Source organism: Danio rerio, chromosome 6, assembly GCF_052040795.2.
Source record: "Danio rerio strain M-AB ecotype USA chromosome 6, GRCz13ab, whole genome shotgun sequence".
Taxonomy (NCBI): Eukaryota; Metazoa; Chordata; class Actinopteri; order Cypriniformes; family Danionidae; genus Danio; species Danio rerio.
Genome location: NC_141026.1, coordinates 27,306,100 through 27,325,619, shown reverse-complemented (window position 1 = coordinate 27,325,619; position 19,520 = coordinate 27,306,100). Strand labels below are relative to the sequence as shown.

At 41.0% G+C, this 19,520-nt stretch overlaps 1 protein-coding gene across 1 annotated transcript in view; it reads right to left on the bottom strand.

Annotated features, from left to right (window-relative positions):
• LOC147836356 (uncharacterized) overlaps positions 1-18,327 on the bottom strand; it is a 702,935-nt gene extending 684,608 nt beyond the window's left edge. The window contains exon 1 of the mRNA XM_087257208.1: positions 15,707-18,327. Coding sequence (XP_087113334.1) covers positions 16,704-18,149 — 1,446 coding nt within the window. The 5' untranslated portion in view covers positions 18,150-18,327 and the 3' untranslated portion in view covers positions 15,707-16,703. The remainder of the gene's footprint in view (positions 1-15,706) is intronic.
• Between the last annotated feature and the right edge of the window lie 1,193 nt (positions 18,328-19,520).

The following is a 19,520-nucleotide window of genomic DNA, read 5'->3' as shown; positions in this document are numbered from 1 at the left end:
TACATAAAATATTGTTTAAGCAATAATTAATTCAGTCACCTTAATTTTGAGGTACAATTCTCATTATGAAAAAGCCTTAACTGTGATTTTTTAAATCTGCTGTTTAATACTAGTCAGTAAGATAGTAGAATATGTACTTTATAAGCACTAATTAACAGCCAATATCTTAATATTATGCAGTTTAATAATGAAAATTGTTACTTAAACTAAAGTGTTACCATTAATTCTAACATAAATAATGAAGCACAGCAGATGATCAACACTTACTGTGGCTTTCTATGTTTCACTTTAAGGACACGATGACGTGGTTTTATTAATCCTTGTGCAAAACTATTCATCAAAGAGCATTCAATTGACTTTTTTTCTACTCTTGGCTAAAATACACAAACTGTGGTATGTAAATATGAATTTAATTGATATATTTATCAAGTATTTACAAAGCAGTAAATGACCGAATTTAAATAGCAAATTGATCATTTACATTGGGGTGGCACGGTAGTGCAGTGGTTTAGCACTGTGGCTTAACAGCAAGAAGGTTGCTGGATCAAGCCCCGGTCGAGTCAGTTGCCATTTCTGAGTATGCATGTTTTTCCAGTGTTCGCATGGGTTTCCTCCGGGTGCTCCAGTTTCCCCCACAGTCCAATGACATGCAATATAGGTGAATTGGGTAAGCTAAAATTGGCCATAGTTTATGTGTGTGAATGATTGTGTATAGATGTTTCCCAGTACTGGGTTGCAGCTAGAAGGGCATCCACTCTGTAAAACAAATGATGGATAAGCTGGCAGTTCATTCTGCTGTGGCGACCCCTGATGAATGAAAAGACTAAGCCGAAGGAAAATAAATGAATGAATAATTTGCATTTAATAACTGACATTTCTTTACCAAAATATGTATTTGACATGGTCTAGCTTTGAATGTCATTGGACTTTATTAACTCAAAAATGTATAGTACAACAAATATAAAATTACAATTCATGCTTTATTTTTTACTTCCACGTGTTAAACCTTTAAATTATTACATCTAATTAATTTTTTTAGCCCATGAATACACACATTACATGTTTTCTGAAAATGTGCCAAATAATTGATAGGAGATATTGGGAAACATGTTTCCACAATCCAGGAAAAGCATATGATACACAAAGAGACACAAAACTAAAAGTTCAAGAATTCTTTTATTTTTATTTTTTTTACTTGCACCCTTCTGTCAATACAACCCAGCAGAAAATATCTGAAATACTTTACCCTGTGCTTCAGCTTTTTAAAGTCAATAGTTCTCCATTGCATTGCTGGTTAACCCTGACACAGAGTCAACCGCACTGATTTATAACAGTCATCATCATTTATTCCACCAGGGGGCAGTATGTGACCTAAAAAAACACAATCTGCCAGACCTATGTCTTTCAACCATGCAGAAAAGCAAAACTGAACCGACAGGGCCAATCTCTGCAAGTCCAGCACAGTTTTAAAGGATCATTTGTGCCATATACCAAGTGTATATAGTCTGGCTGGGATTGATTTTGAACACACTTTCCTCTTTCTTCCTGTGTGTGTGTGTGTGTGTGTGTGTGTGTGTGTTTGCTTCGTACTCAACTAATGATGTAAGCCCCTGCAAGTTACTGCAGGTATTGTGCCCAGGCTTCTCTTCAACATTTGTTAAAGGCCTTGACAAAGGTTGCTGTGCTGCACAGTTTTTCATGACTACCTTTTATGCTTTATAAATAGTGTACGGCCCACACATGAATAATTGAGCGTTCGAAAGTTCCAGCGTCCTCCAACTCTTAACGGGATAGATCGAACTCAGAGCTCATGCTTTTCGCTTTGCTAAAAGATAATGGAAAGCATTTAGTACCGCATCCTCCTAAACAAGTTTTTGATGCCAGAAGTCATCTGTGAATAGCCCTCTCCCTGAAACATTGTCAGGTATATATTTAAAGACGTTAAGCTACATTCTAAAAATAAAGGTTTCAAAAAGGGTTTTCTGATGCCATTAAAGAACAGTTTTTGGTTTCTAATATCATTTGTTGATTAAAGGCCATTCAGAGGATCCGAATGACATTTTACTCTCTATAAAGAAACTTTTATGCTATGGATGTTGAAGGTTTTATGTCATATTTGCACTATCATTGCAATAAAAACTTAATTTTAAGTGTGTATTCACAGTTTTTAATGTGTTTGTATAAAATGTAATTTTGTTTAATATATAATCTACCAATGACATCCCGAATTATTTTATATATATATATATATATATATATATATATATATATATATATATATATACACACACACACACACACACACACACACACACACACACACACACACACACACACACACACACACACATATATATATATATATATATATATATATACAGTTGAAGTTAGAATTATTAGCCCCCCTTTTTCTTTTTTAAATATTTCCCAAATGATGTTTAACAGAGCAAGGAAATTATCACAGTATGTCTGATAATATTTTTTTCTTCTGGAGAAAGTCTTATTTGTTTTATTCCAGCTAAAATAAAAACAGTTGAATTTTTCTAAACACCATTTTAAGGTCAAAATGATGAGCCTCTTTAAGATTTTTTATTTTTTTTGGATAGTCTACAGAACAAACCATCATTATACAATAACTTGCCTAATTACACTAACCTACCTACTTAACCTAACCTAGTTAAACCTATAAATGTCACTTTAAGCTGTAAAGAAGTGTCTTGAAAAATGTTTAGTAAAATATTCTGTACTGTTATCATGACAAAGATCAAATAAATCAGTTATTAGAGATGAGTTATTAAAACTATTATCTTTAGAAATGTGTTGAAAAAAATCTTCTCTCTGTTAAACAGAAATTGGGGAAAAAATAACCAGGGGGGCTAATAATTCAGGGGGGCTAATAACTCTGACTTCAACTTTATATATAGTTGAAATCAGAATTCACACTTTGATTTTTTAAATCTTTTAAAAATATTTCCCAAATGGTGTTTAACAGAGCAAGGACAGTATGTCTGATAATATTTTTTCTTCTCTAGAAAGTCTTATTTGTTTTGTTTTGGCTAGAATAAAAGCAGTTTATATATATATATATATATATATATATATATATATATATATATATATATATATATATATATATATATATATAAATAAAATTAAATAAATACAATAAAATAAAAATAAAAAATAAGGTCAAAATTATTAGCCCCTTTAAGCTGTATGTTTTTCGATAGTCTACAGAACAAACCATCTTTATACAATAACTTTCCTAAATACCCTAACCTGCCTAGTTAACCTACTTAACCTAGTTAAGTCTTTAAATGTTACTTTAAGCTGTATAGAAGTGTCTTAAAAATATGTAGTAAAATATAATTTACTGTCATTACAGCAAAGATAAAATAAATCAGTTATTAGAAATGAGCTATGTTTAGAAATATTTTTTAAAAAATGTTCTCTCCGTTAACAGGGGACAGGGTGGCTAATAATTCAGGGGGGCTAATAATTCTGACTTCAACTGTTTATATATATATATATATATATATATATATATATATATATATATATATATATATATATATATATATATATATATATATATATATATATATATTAGGCCTGTTACTGAAATTTTTCATGGACCACTTGGCACTATTGCCATACTTGGTATTACAGTTACTGAGGACATTATTTTGTAAACTGTTGTTCTAAAATACATCTATCTTGCAGCCCAAAAGAGTCAAACAATTTTGCACTTTTCTGACCTTTCACTTGACTCCCATTTTTAAACTGACAACTTTTGAACACACCAAATCATGTAACATGATTTTTTTTGTCTTACAATTCAATTTCATGCCATATCACATATAAAAAGGACCAAATAGCTATTTTAGCTGAATAAATGCACCAAATTGTTTCCTATAGAGAGCATCCTGTGCGCTTTCAGCCAATTCTTCATTAAAAATGCATCCTGGCATGGTCACCTAACGGACAGCAGGCCTTCAGTATGAACAGTGTCAATTGTGGGTGGCTGTGGATTATTTGTAAATTAAATGTGTGTGCGATTGAGGGAGGGGGGCGGTGGGGTAACCAGGCTACTCAGGTACAGAGGCTAACAACTTGCTCTGAAACAGTAACAGCTGCCAGGGCCTGCTCCGCTGAGAGAGCGAGGGCTGTGTTCATTAGGCAGCGATGTCTCCTGGGCTCGTCCACCTGCCTTGATCACGTTAACATTAATAATACATGACTGAGCACGGTAATACAACCATTACATTCGCTCCTCTTCTTTTCTATCTCATGCTGCTGGTGCTACCGGCTCCACATGTGGGGATAGAATCTAATTTCTTGCCTTTATGGGAAGGCTTCCTCTTGTATTATCGCCACCAAACAGTACACAGCACTCAGAGGCACAAAAATGAGTTTACCCTTTCTTTTTTGGGGTTCACCTGGCCCTAAAACAATACACTGGCTGCTGAATCCGAAAGATGTGTGGCGTTAATTCGGCGGGGGTGAAACCAAAGCTTGCTCATTTCTGTGTAATTTCAAATCTGGGGCGTCCTCGGAACAAGGTGTTTTATCCCCGAGCAGGAGTCAGAGGGAACGGCTACAGATGATGGGATTTTATCAGACACAGATATGCCTTTTCAGTACGGTTCAAAAATTTCTCCAAGTGACCATAAATTTTAATGCTGGCAGAAATGGCTTCTGGAGATTGCTTTAAATGATTGGATTTGCCTGTTAAGATTGGAATGGGGGGATTTGCATAGATTTAAAACACCTGTGATGAAATCTAAATGTGCCATGGCCTCTCTCAAACAGCAGGGTTATATGGGCAAGATTGAGGGGAGGGGAGAGAAGGGAACGGAAAAGGGAAACAATCCGGGGATCATGTCCTTGTTAAAATTCACACAGTCATTTCCTTTTATGGCGGCAGATCCTATCAGTCAATAAGAAGAGCGAACCGGTGGAATCACAAGTACGACTGCTGGCTAGATCAGTAAATATGACTTATTATTTTTTAATGTAACGGTCTTAAGCCCGAGATCAGATTTCCATTTGGAGGATTCTGGAGTCAGCCAAATGGCCAAGTAATTAGTGTTACCATGCACGCCCAGAACATTAAAATGTTAACAGTGTTGGAGCCGTGTGATGGAGAATACAGAGTGAGGGTTTTATTACAGCTCTGTGGACAGGGGGTGACATCTTTCCTAATTGGGGACATCAGGGTTCCTGCTGCCGCTTCTTATCTGCAGTTCAGGTTTTTCTTTTTTTTTTTAATTTATTCATCTTAGCCACCTCTCTCTCTTTCTCGCATTGCTCTCATTAGTAGTCTGCTGTGATGGTGTCCCCTCGTTTGCATTTGAAGTGGTGGTACTGTGCAGGAGCATCCCTGCTGCATAAGAGCGAAAAGATGGAGAGAGTGCCGAGTACGAGAGGGAGAGGCAGAGATTTGCTGTGTGTCGAGTTGAGCCACGGCTCGACATCTGGGGCCGGCTCTCTTATTCCCAGTGGCACCGGCATGTCATTAACAGGATTAATCTAAGCCCAAATGCCTTAATGATCGCTCTTTTAATATATGTGAACCAGCTCAGTCTCTTGACTCATTACCACCAATTTGCCCGAGACATACATAATCGGCCTCTTCTAGCACTCACCAACATTTATTTTTGCTAATATGTTTCCTTTTTTTTGTAAGCGCGGACTGAGCAAACAGTTTTAGTTCTGAGTAAGTAGATTGCAGAACTGCTCCATTAATCATGCAAGGGTTGCAAAAATAGAGGATATTGCAGTTCTGTCTTTGATTGTCTTCAACTGAAGCCTTAAAGGAATATCAACCTAAAAAGATACAAGGATTGTTAATCTAAACCTGTAAGATTTCGATGGACTTCAAGAAGTGAAATGTTGAAGAATGGCCTGGTTGCTGTTTTTATTAAATTACAACAAAAGTGCTAAAAAAAAAGTAGCTCACTTGAAGTGTACATTATATATTCTGGTCTTTTGAGGCCATTAAGGTCTTTTAAAAAGTTATGCACTAAAAATCTTGAGTTTTTCCAGACTGGTTCAGTCTGTGTGTATGGAATCTAATGATAGGACATGTATCAATTTACAGGGGTTATGATACAATATATTGAGATGTGTTGCAATACTGTAAGAAAGGTGATATATTGCAATACCTTTTTTTTGTAAGAAGATGCCTTTTTTTTTTTTTAACTGAAACACCATACAGTACATTTGCCTTCATTAAGATTTCAACCCAGGATAAGCCTTCCAAAGAAAAGAAAAAAGTAATACCACAATAAAGCAGTTGTCATAGTTTTTAACCAAAGCGGTCCATTATATTAAAATTTTCAAATTTTACATGCACATGAAATGTCAGGATTTAATAACGCAGCAAAATTACTAAAATGGCTAATACTAATTTTCTGGTTTTAAAGACAAGGCTTAGTCTAAACCAGGTTTAGAATATAGTTTAAAAAGAACATTCATTCATATACCTTCAGGTTAGCCCCTGATTTATCTAAATCTATCATCAGTGGAATGAACCGCCTTAAAAAGAACATTAAAGTCAGTTTTTAATTCAAATTTGCTTTGGAATAAAACAAACAGACAGACATTACTGTTGTCTATTTTAAGACAAAACAAAGCCACTGATTAACTTCAAAATCTGCGTGAACCAGAAGTTGAAGAAACTACTGTTGTCAATGTACTTCCTACTGAAATTTTAAATTGAGTGAGGAGAGGCCTTTCATTTTGCGCATCATTCCCTCATAGCAAACTAACGGTAAGAGTTGGTTAAGAATATTGTGGCTGAAGAGAAGGATTACAGGAAAAGGACCACCACTCCAAACATGGAAGCAAGTGGTTAGATTTTGATTGAATATTACCAAAACAAAGTTTTGTTATTTCCAAGCGGCAACCTCCCACTCTACCTTGTGAAGCCAATACTGAAGTAACCGAAACAGCAGTTCATTGACTCGCCTTTAGGGACTGGCTCCAGGAAATCCAGATGTTCTCTGACTGCAATGGTAAATTGGCCAATTTTACAGCTGATAAAAACATGTTTACAGCCTGGTACAAAACATGGTTTTGGTGCATATAGCTAATATTACCATCCATGAAGACTGTGTGGGGGTGATTTTATTTAGAACTTATCCGTTTAGTTTTTATTAAGTTTTATCAAGTCTGTATGATTAAGGGCGCGGCAACTTCACTGACAGCTAGGTCTCACAGCGCATTGTCTCGTCACCTCAGCAGATTAGCTGCTAAACTCTGCATATACTTCATATTTTTATTTTGTTTTATGTTGCTTTACACAGTCAGTTGCTATTTGGGATTATTTCTTACAATTATCATATAATATGGCATGCTGTGTGCGCTTAATTGCGCTCACAAACAATTCAAGTTGCCTCCATTTCCCAGGTGAGTGAAATTATATACTTATATACCTATATGCTTTATTTAAGATCATTCATCATTTATAATTTTCTTTAGAGCTAGAGTGCACTCCAGAATCTGACTGATTGATTTGCTGTAGTTTATAGAACAGTCCTCTAAAATGTTGTCATACACTGTTATAGCCTGGATTTCATAAATAGCTTGCATTTACTAACACAGACTATGTTTGAAATATTTGGAAGTAACTTGCATTTTCCTCTTGTAGAAAAACGCTACGCCTACTTGTTGCTTCATTTGTGCTCTTCAGAAACCTTTGGGTGACGTCACAGATACTACATCCATATCTTTTACAGTCTATGGTAAATTCAGTGGATTAACAGATTATTTGTTCCGCTTAAGAAAAACAATGTGTGCTACCACAATAAACACTGTAAATTTTGATTTCTCATGGACTTTGGGGTCAGTCAGTACAAGTTCCTCTAGGTTTAAGCCTTGTTTGTGAAACCAGGCGTTTTAAGTTATGTCTTTTAGAGTTCCTCATTATAAAAGTCTTTTTGTATGTGTGGGATGAGATAAACCACTTCAGTTTTGCTATGATTTATGCAGTAGCTGAGCAAAGATCACATTCTGTGGCTTCAGCTATCATTTAATAATGATCCCAATATAGCATAGCTTCCCCCCCTCACCTATCAATATTTAGGGTGGACATAACATAAAGATTCAGGATGTTGATAAATCTCTGGACTTTAGGGCAGGCCCCAGCAGCTTTCTTTCAGAGGAGGGTGATGAGGCACTCTCCTTTGGGACAGAGGCAGGGATTGCGGTTTGTACGTCCAGCGATAGCCCAGCAGTCCCATAAATACCGAATTGCATTCATGCCCCAGGGCAGTTTGGGGCAGCGCTGTGAAACCAGGCAGAGGTGTCTCAGCTTCAAGAAAAGTTCTCCAGGCTGCAAGCCCCACGGGGAACCTCCCTGGCCCCTGTGACAGTTGACCTTTCACCCTGGAGAGCTGTAGCAGGTGAAAAGAGCCACAAGAACAGTTCCCCTAGTAGGTCACATGCTTACGTCTGACTTCCTTTTACCTCCTGAGGGGTTGGAGAAACTCAGAGGCCTACAAAACTGGCCAAACTGAGCTGTACGAGCAAGTTCTGGCCAAGTGATTCATAGTTATCCTGACTGGAAGAGAAAGCGTATTTCTTCAGGTGTATTTTTTACTGGTGCTTCTAGTTCAATGGTTTAGTATTTGTGGATTGGTGTCTTTTTGATCTTCAGGACTTCCCTCTCAATAGCAGATTTCTAGGTCAGCCTATGTTTACAGATTTCTGCCTGTTCCCTGGTTCTTCATTTTCCAGGCTTGTGATTAATCATGTGCTGTTGTTGGTACAATTTACAATCAAAATTTGCATTCAGATGAATGTGGCATGATACCGGTTTATTCATAACATGGACCTTAGTTGTGACTGATGAGGATAATCATATATTTATATACTTAAAATAAAAAATAAAAAATGGCGCAAAAAGTATGTATTATACAAACTAAATATACTAATCCATCCAACCATCTGTCTTTTCTATTCTATTCTATTCTATTTTATTCTATTCTATTGTGGCCTATGCACTGTAAATTGTGTCATTGAGTTTATTAATAAAACTTGTGGAAACTGGATTGCCTTGATTTGTTAAAACTAATAAAAATTAGTAGCAGTAAATTGAGATAAAACTTGAGTATTCTCAATTTTAAAAGTTGTGTTTTTACTTCAGTCAGTTTAAATATTTTAATACACTGAACTCAAACAAAATTACAATTTTCTAAAAAGCCTGTTTACATTCCTATGTGTAAACAAATTACTAACTGTGCACTTATTTGAAACCATTAAAACACAAATATTCTGTTCAAAATCTTAGATGCAATTGAATAAACTTAAATATGTAAATACTAAAACCGTCTTAAACACAACATTAAAGTAAACTAGAGTATGAATATATTTATGTTGACTGAATTGGGAACTCCAAGTTATTATTATACATGTTTTGTTAGTAACCTCTGGTTACAGATACAATTTTGTACTAGCTTTATCAACTGACAAATGTTGACCTGATTTACTTGTTGAATGTACAGCAGGGTAAGTAAATGTCAATATTACATGTCGATGTCAAACTTTATTACCTGACTTCTGAATCCAATATGGCTGCTAAGTGCATCATCATAAACCACCTTGCTGAAAACAACAACAACAGCAACAACAATAAAAAACATATACAGCTTCAATTTCTTTTGTCTTTACAAGCATTTGTGTATCACTTTCTCTCTCTCTATGACATAATTTGATAAGTAATCAGAAAAGTAATCAGTTATATTTTATTCATTCATTCATTCATTCATTTTCTTTTTGGCTTAGTCCCTTTATTTTGGGGGTCCCTTTCTTTGGGGGTCACCACAGTGGAATGAACCACCAACTTATCCAGCATATGTTTTACATGGAAGATGCCCTTCTAGCTGCAACCCAACACTGGGAAACACCCATACACTCTTGCATTTACACACATACACTACGGCCAGTTCAGCTTATTCAATTCAACTAAACCACATGTCTTTGGACTATGGGGGAGCACCCGGAGGAAACCTATGCAAACACGGGGAGAACATGCAAACACAGAAATGCCAACTGACAAAGCCGAGGCTCGATCCAGCAACTACTTGCTGTGAGTTGATTGTGCTACCATCTGTGCCACCATGACAGCAGTTATATTTCAGTCATGTATTAAAGATTTATTAAAAAAGAAAAAAAATAATAATTTCACATGGTCCTAAGTATTTAGACCTTTTGCTGTAACACTCAAGTATTCAACATAAATGCTGTCCATTTCTTCTATCATCCTTGAGATGGTTCTACACCTTCATTCGAGCCCAGCTGTGTTTGATTATACTGATTGTACTTGATTGGGAAAGCCATACACCTGTCTATATACAACATTACCACTCACAATGCATGTCAAAGCAAATGAGAATGATGAGGTCAAAAGAACTACCTGAAGAGCTTAGAGACAAAATTATGTCAAGGAAAATATCTGGCTAAGGCTGCAAAAAATTCTCTGGATTTAAGGTTCCTAAAAGTGGCCTTCAATCTCCTTAAATGGAAGACGTTTGGAAACCCTCCTGCTGGCCGTCTGGCCAAACTTTGCTATGGTGAGAGAGTGTCTTGGTGAGAGGGGTAAAGATGAACCCAAAGATCACTGTGGCTGAGCTCCAGAGATGCAGTCAGGAGACGGGAGAAAGTTGTAGAAAGTCAACTATCACTGCATGAAAGCCCACTTGGAGTTTGCTAAAAAAAACACCTGAAGGACTTCAAGATGATGGGAAATAATTTATTTGGTCTGATGAGACCAATGTAGAACTTTTTGGCCTTAATTCTAAGCGGTATGTGTAAAGAAAACCAGGCACTGCTAATCACTTGTCCAATACAGTCCCAACAGTGAAGCATGGTGGTGGCAGCATTATGCTTTGGGGGTGTTTTTCAGCTGCAGGGGCAGGACGACTGGTTGCAATCGAGGGAAAGATGAATATGGCGAAGTACAGAGATATCAGGAGGAAAACCTTCTCCAGAGTGCTCAGGACCTCAGACTGGGCTGAAGGTTTACCTTTTAACAAGACAATGACCCTAAGCACACAGCTAAAATAATGAAGGAGTGGCTTCACAACAACTCTGTTTTTGAATGGCCCAGCCAGAGCCCTGATTTAAACCTTTTGCCTTCAATAGACAGACCCATCGAGAAGAGGACTTCTGTTTAGCTTAGATTTTCACACTGAGATGTGTAAATCCTGGGACAGACCATTTTCAGCTCACATTATTAGCACCCAGAGGACAATTTATTCCTATGTATTTGGGCTAAATCAATTAGAGCGCAGAACCACATTGCACCAAGTGGTGCAAAAAAAATTAATAAATAAAGCGTTCCACTCCCCAACCTTCTAAAAAGCAAGGAGGGAAACTCTCTCAACCAAAATCCTCTACAACCTATGATAGCCTGACAACTATCCAGAGGTCAGTCTCTTGAGGCTGGTCCCTTGGAGACATTTCTAGCACAATGGGAACTTCTGCCAAATGTCTTAAAGTGGGTTCTGCTAACTATAAAAACAGTTAAAGTAATTAGTTTGATGAGCTTCACACTCTAGTGAAACGGGCTCAGGTAATGCAAACAAAAGACGGACTATTGAGTTAGGGGGCTATCGAACATGTCCCCGTCTCAAACTAGAGTCATTCTTTTACAGACTATAGATCATAGTTCCAAAGAAGGATCAAGGACCATGTCCAATTCTCGATTTAAAGCAACTAAATCAAACAATCAGAATATTCACATCATCATATTCATGTTCTCAAATCATGATCATATTCAGGACATAATGCTGACCGTTAGCATGACTGTTGCATTAATTCAGTGCTAGGATTGGTTTGTCATAATATACCTGAAGGCACACTTACCTTGCACCTTAATGAAGGTTGTTGATGCAGCTCTAGAACTGCTTTGGCTACAAGGGAAACACATCTCCAATTATCTAAACAACCAGTTAATATTAACTTGGTTGAAGGATATGACGGTCCATTAAGATCAAGATGCCGGTTTCGATCATAACTAAAAAATGGGGTTGTGGCTGAACAGAAAGAAAAGTGAGCTTGTACTAGGAAGGACAACCACTTTCTTGGGTATTTTGGAACTCCACAATGATGAGTGCATGTCTGTCTCCACTTTATGTTAAATCTTAGCTTTTAATTTTTAGCTAGCTAAGCCAGGCTATCACTGTGCTACAGTTTCAGAGACTATTAGGTCTGATTGCATCAGCATCCAACATAGTACTGTTCGGTCTGCTGTAATTAAGGGTGCTTTTGCACTTGGTTCAATTGCCTGGACAGTACCCAAGTTCGATTATCCCACCTTGCCACCTTCTCGCTTGCTTTGTGTTCACATTGTCTTTTTTCCTTCTGAACCCCGGTATGCTTGCGTCATTGAGCTGGTGTTGTGTGTACGTCTGATGCTAGGTGACGGACACGAAAGCAAAGTGCCAAAATGGAAAGACTTACACACATCGTGGTCATTCTGCTTTTACTGAACCGTTTGGTCTGGACATAGAGAAAGCGACTCGCGTCCATTTGCCGCAAAAATTGTATAAATATTCAGAACATAACGCAATGTCTACAGAAACTGCAGACATTATCACTGTGTTTGCCCTGTCTCAGTCTCGCTGAGTCACCATTGTACAGAACGTGATACAAAGACACAAACACACACACACACACACACAAATGAAAGTTAGGAAAATTATAGTTTGTTGTAGTTGGAGGTTCACTACCGTTATTTGGTATGATTGCATTCATAACAGATGTGAACCGGACCAGAGTTCGTGTGAACTGTATCAGGCATTCAGGCATACTCTGTTACGGTTCACGGGTGTGCTCCTGAGTTTAGAAGACACATTCACACTAGCTAAATGTAGCATACTCTGACGTCAAACGAACCCGGGTGTGGACCAAAAGTGCCAGTGCGAAATCATCTTAAAGTGTCATGAAACCCCCTCGTTTCAGCAGGGTGTTTTCACACCTCTACTTTGTAAAAAGTCAGAAAAGTGGGCGTGTTCAGCTCTGTTTAGGGGGGAGTGTCGGAGGAAGAAAAGTGGGATGGTGTGGGAGTGTCTATTTGGGCACACGGGATTTCAGAGTCAAAATACACACACACACACACACAGTAGAAAGTGATTGTGTTTAACCTACATGGACATCTGTAGTCGAATTATTTGCCAAATTATTAAATGGTGGACTTTAACTGCAGTTTGGCTCTTTCATTCAGGGAATTCATTCATGCCCCTCACGACAAATGAGATATTTGATTAGAGGAACTGCTCTAAGCGTGTATTTTTCATGCAATGTTTGATACCGCACGGCGAATGAGAGAAAAAAAAACTCCGCATTTCCCGGAAACTTAGATGCACACGGCAGGTAGCGTCAGAAAGCCGCATGTGTTATTCCGGTCACTAAATGCGGTGAAAATATGTCAACACAAGCAGCAAGTAAATGTTGCCAAGCAAGGTATTTCAAGGTTTGCAAAAATGTAGCCCTGGGCATTTATTTCTAAAGAGACTTGTTTAAAATTACAAGAGCCATATTGGTTTTCTGAATTCTAAAATAATGTAAACAAAGATGTTTTCAGACTTTTTTTTCCCCGAAATATCTTGATGAGTCTGATATTCTTTATATTTAAAAAATATATTTTTTTTGTTTAAATTATTATTATTGTTTTTAATTGTAATTATTTTTAAATTAAACTTACTGTGCACCTCAGCTTTTGCTACAGGTCATGAAATGGACTTTTCACCTTTTTTTGCTGGAAAACATTGCATGGCTGATCTATGTATATATTCATTAGCAAGGCTTTTAAACACATTGAGTTTCATCTGTGACAAAATATTAATTAAAGTCCTTTAAATGCCAGCTTGTAAATTGGTTTGCACCTGAATCCTGAAGAGCAGTTTATATTAATTTCATCTCTCCCCACCCCTGTTCTCACTCATTCCCCCACCTGATTCAGTACAAGCGCAGTAGTGCAAGGTAAATATTGAATTTGTGACTAAACCCCCAGCTCTACGTCAGCAGAAAAGGAGAAAAAGGAGATGGAGGGATGCAGAGAGTTGGGAATCCCTCCTAATTAAGGCTCTGTAATCAAGCTCAAAGCGAGGAGGTCACTCCCTGGGAGTAATTTGTGATATTAAACCATGCTGTTCCCTTCACGTTGATTGTTGTGTTCACTAGATGAATCTGATCCCTTTTAATATCACTGCACATATGCAAACGGGCACCGCAATATTGCGCACCGTCACTGGCGATCCTCTTTTAATTCAGCTAAAGGCGAGGTGTGTGACCCTGTCGCTCAAATCGGGCTCCCCACACCGGCTTTCTGTTTATGTAGTCTGAGACGGAGCCAGCTCATTACCCGAAGAGTGCACTCATTAACTATAGGTGTGTATGAGGGCTGATGCTGGATGTTTACTGGTCTCTCAAACTGTTCACTTCTAAGCATGCCTCATTTTTTTGACAAGGGCAAAACTAATTTATTTTTTCACTGCTTTTAAGCATTAAAGACATTTTTTTTATCTTATGTTATGCAGGTTTTGGAAATGCGAATAAAAAATGCTTATAGCAAATGCCAAGTGGCGCATACATTTAGAAAATGCCCATAAAAAAACTCATGTGCACGAGTAGGATAAACTTTTTATCTAATAAAAAAGCGTAAATTACGATAGAAACACATTTATTTAAAAGTAGCATGCCTATCAAAAAAGTAATGTGATTTAGTTATAACAGATACTGTGATGACAAAAATGAATGCAAACAAATAAGAATACCAACCACATTGTAAAAAATCTGAAATGTTGTGTTGGTCAGTCTTAAATGTCTGTCATCAAAGTGGTTCAGTATTACTACCTTCAGAACTGTCTTGAGCGACTGTGCTCCCAAAGAGGGTCTCATGCCACCAAAAGCCATTTTCATTACATTTGTTCTCATCTTTTTGTGCGTAGTTCTTATTACATAAGAAAAAAGGCCCACAGTGGGTTCTCCTACTGCGGCAAATTCCATTTTTTGTTATTATTTGGCACACACTCAATTTTATTGGCAAATGTTTTATCGGATATTCCAGTTTTGTTCATCTAATTTGCGTCTTTAGATGGAAACATAGCTACTGTCTTCAAGTTAGAGAGAAAATGGCCATTGTGTTATATTATAATGAGGCTGTGAAGGGAGGTGTGTGCATGTGTTAACTCTTGATAATTAACGTCACCTGCGTTCGTTTTCCAATCCTAATTGAGCTGTCAAAGTTGAGGATCTGACAGCTTTAGGCAAACCTGCGGGAAAGCTTTGATATTGAAAACATAATGAGAGCTATGCTGCTGTCTTTACCTGTTAAAACCTCAGACAAAAAGCACTTGACTGTTATCAGGCCTAAAAGTTCATTAAAATTTGTTGCTAATCCAAAAGAGATTTTTCATTTTGGTTTTACTCACTGCAAAAAGTAATTTGGAACCATTTTGAAAATACAAAATGGCTAATATTATTGAAATAATCCCTGTATTGTCATAAATGAGGGTCAAGGTCAAAAATGTCTAGTTTCCACTGAACAGTATAGTTCAGAAGACAGCAGAATCACTGCTTGCCCATATGATTGTGGGGCCCAGATCATAAAAATTGGCAGTTGGGAAATGTTCATATTTAAGTGTATAAATGTGTATGAATTGTAACAGATTCAACATATACTATGTGTATTAAAAACGTTCGAGGTTACAGAAGTAACCCTTCGTTCCCCGAGGAGGGGAACGGAAGTGCCATGAATGGGAGGATTCGGATCAGAAGCCGCTTATCTGGAGAGTATTGAACGGGCCAATGAATGAAATTAATTGGCAGCGTAAGCTTGCGCAGGTGTGCGACATCTGCAATTATCTCAGCATATAAGCACACCTGAAGCCAGCAGACGCCATCCTTTTAAGCTGAAGAGACTTTCAAACAGCTAAGGGACAGTCATTATGGCGACGGAATATGGCACTTCCGTTCCCCTCCTCGGGGAACGAAGGGTTACTTCTGTAACCTCGAACGTTCCCCTTCGGTTGGGGAACTTCAGTGCCATGAATGGGAGAATATGGAAAGCGCCATAATGACTGCACCTTACCAACACCCCCGATGAGGAGATAGTCAAGCAAGCGTGACGCACCCACATCATGGGGGGCGCGGTCCTCCAACGTGTCCCTGGCCCTAATTTATCCTACTTCAACAGAAGTTTTACGGATTTAGATATATTTTTTGGGAAGTCGTGAGCATCTAGATAATTCTAGGAAATACGACAGTACGTTGGGAAGCGTGCAATCCCGATAGGGAGGACGCTGCGGAGGCCATCCGTTACCCAAGGGGGGGATAGATGGCAGAATTTACCTATGGACTAGCCCTAAAAAGGGGGAGTACGCATAGCAAAAGAGTGGTTAGCGGAGAGGGAAGACACGGGTCCACCCAGGGGGGGGACTTAACCGTGGCGGAATAAGCATATGGGATCGCCTAGTGGGGATCACGCATAGCAGGCACCTATACCCAAAACGCGGGCTGACCAGCGGGCAGACCTACAACGTAGTGGGCCAGCAAGTGACTCCTCCGCTGAGTCAGTGCTGGGGGCCACGGAGGAATCTGCAGGGCTCACCTGACGGGGAACTTTACTGACAGATAAAAAAGGCGCACGTACCTCCGTGTTAGGGAGAATGGCGCCGCAAGCGTGTTTCAACACCCTACCGAGTTGTCTCCTCAATCACCAAAGGGTTACCTAATACCCTTGAGGAAACCGGCTCCACTCGCAGATTGTAAAACCTTGCAAATGTGTTGGGTGTCGCCCAGCCCGCAGCTCTACAGATGTCTGTTAGAGAGGCGCCGCGTGCACGCGCCCAAGAGGATGCAACGCTCCGAGTGGAGTGTGCACGAACTCCCGGGGGACACGGCTGACCTCGACTCGAATAAGCGAGTGAAATGGCATCCACAATCCAGTGGGATAATCTTTGTTTTGATACGGCACTTCCCTGCTGCCGACCGCCATAACAGACAAAGAGCTGCTCAGATGATCTAAAATTCTGAGTACGGTCCACATAAATGCGCAGAGCGCGAACTGGACAAATTAAAGAAAGGGCTGGGTCTGCCTCCTCCGGGGGCAGCGCTTGCAGGTTCACTACCTGATCTCTAAAGGGGGTGGTAGGAACCTTGGGCACATAACCGGGGCGGGGTCTCAGGATGACGTGAGAGTAATCCGGCCCGAATTCCAGGCACGAGTCACTGACCGAAAATGCCTCCAGGTCCCCGACCCTCTTGATGGAGGCCAACGCAACCAGCAGAGCTGTCTTCAGGGACAGAAATCTTAGAGATACTGATTCGAGTGGCTCAAAGGGATCGGATCGCAGACTCGTGAGAACGAGGGCGAGATCCCAAGAGGGCATGAGAGGGGGGCGAGATGGATTAATTCGCCTAGCACCCCTAAGGAACTGGATGACCAGGTTATGCTTTCCCACGGTGCCGCCAGCTACCGCGCTATGATAAGCGGAGATGGCGGCCACGTAAACCTTGAGAGTGGAGGGCGACAGCCTGCTGTCCAACTTCTCTTGAAGGAAAGAGAGCACAACACTAATCTGGCAATTTCGGGGGTCTTCTCTGCGAGAGACGCACCATTCAGTGAATAGACTCCACTTCAGGGCGTAGGCGCGCCTCGTGGAGGGGGCTCTAGCCTGAGTGATGGTATTAACCACCGCAGTCGGTAGGTTACCTAAGTCTTCCTCGCGTCTAGGTACCACACGTGGAGGTTCCAAAGATCGGGGCGAGGGTGCCAGATGGTGCCCTGTCCCTGAGAGAGTAGGTCCTCTCTCAAAGGGATCCGCCAGGGGAGGGCCGTCGCGAGGAGTGAGAGCTCTGATATCCAGGTCCGGTTGGGCCAAAGGGGCGCAACTAGCAGAACCTGTTCCTCGTCCTCCCTGACCTTGCACAGAAACTGCGCGAGCAGGCTCACTGGGGGAAACGCATACTTGCGCATGCCCCGAGGCCAGCTGTGGGCCAGTGCATCCGTGCCGAGAGAGCCCTCGGTCAGGGAAAAAAACAACTGGCAGTGAGCGTTCTCGGGGGAAGCAAACAGATCGATCAGGGCCTCCCCGAATCGCGCCCATATCAGCTGAACAGACTCGGGGTGGAGTCTCCATTCTCCAGGGCGTAACAGCTGTCGTGAGAGCGCATCGGCTGCACGATTGAGCGTGCCTGGGACGTGAATGGCGCGCAGCGATTTCAGCCGCGGGTGACTCCAGAGGAGCAGACGGCGGGCGAGCTGAGACATGCGGCGAGAGCGCATACCCCCCATGCGGTTGATATACGCCGCCGCCGCCATACTGTCCGTCCTGACCAGCACGTGTTGCCGCTCCAGCACCGGTAAAAAGCGGTGGAGAGCGAGGAACACTGCCAACAGCTCTAGGCGATTGATATGCCAATGCAGCTGGGCACCCTTCCAGAGGCCCACAGCTGCATGCCCGCGACACACGGCCCCCCAACCTGTGTTGGAAGCGTCTGTTGAAACAACAACATGGCTGGACGCCTGTCCTAGAGGCACACCGGCCTGTAGGAACGAGGGGTCGTTCCAAGGGCTGAGGGCGCGGCAACACAGTGCAGTAACCGAGACCCGGTGTGTGCCCGCGTGCCATGCGCGTCTGGGGACCCGATCGTGAAGCCAGTGCTGAAGTGGTCTCATATGGAGCAACCCGAGCGGCGTGACGGCGGCTACGGATGCCATATGCCCCAGGAGCCTCTGAAAGAACTTCAGTGGGACCACTAGTTTGCTGTCGAGCTCCCTCAGACAGTTCAGCAACAGGCGAGCGCGTTCCTCGGAGAGGTGCGCTACCATGGTGATCGAGTCCAGCTCCATCCCGAGAAAAGAAATCCTCTGCACGGGGGCGAGTTTGCTCTTTTCTCGGTTGACCTGAAGCCCCAGTAGGCGGAGATGCCGAAGCACCTTGTCCCTGTGCATAATCAATTGCTCCCGCGAGTGGGCTAAAATCAGCCAGTCGTCGAGATAATTGAGTATGCGAATGCCCGCGAGCCGAAGGGGCGCTAGGGCACCCTCCGCGAGTTTGGTGAAGACCCGCGGAGACAGAGAGAGCCCGAAGGGGAGGACCTTGTACTGCCACGCTCGACCCTCGAACGCAAACCGCAGAAATTGGCGGTGGCGTGGAAGAATGGAGACATGGAAATACGCGTCCTTCAGGTCTATGGCTGCAAACCAATCCCGAGGACGAACGCATTGGAGAATGCGCCTCTGCGTGAGCATTCTGAACGGCAGCTTGTGCAGACAGCGGTTCAAAACGCGCAGATCTAGGATTGGCCGTGACCCACCGCTCTTTTTGGGTACGATGAAGTATGGGCTGTAAAACCCACTCTCCATCTCGGCTGGAGGAACCGGCTCGATTGCACCCTTCGCCAGGAGGGCAGCAATCTCCTCTCGCAAGACAGGGGCGGACAGGGGGTTGACCCTGGAGAAATACACGCCCGTAAACTTGGGGGGCCGTTTCGCGAACTGAATCGCG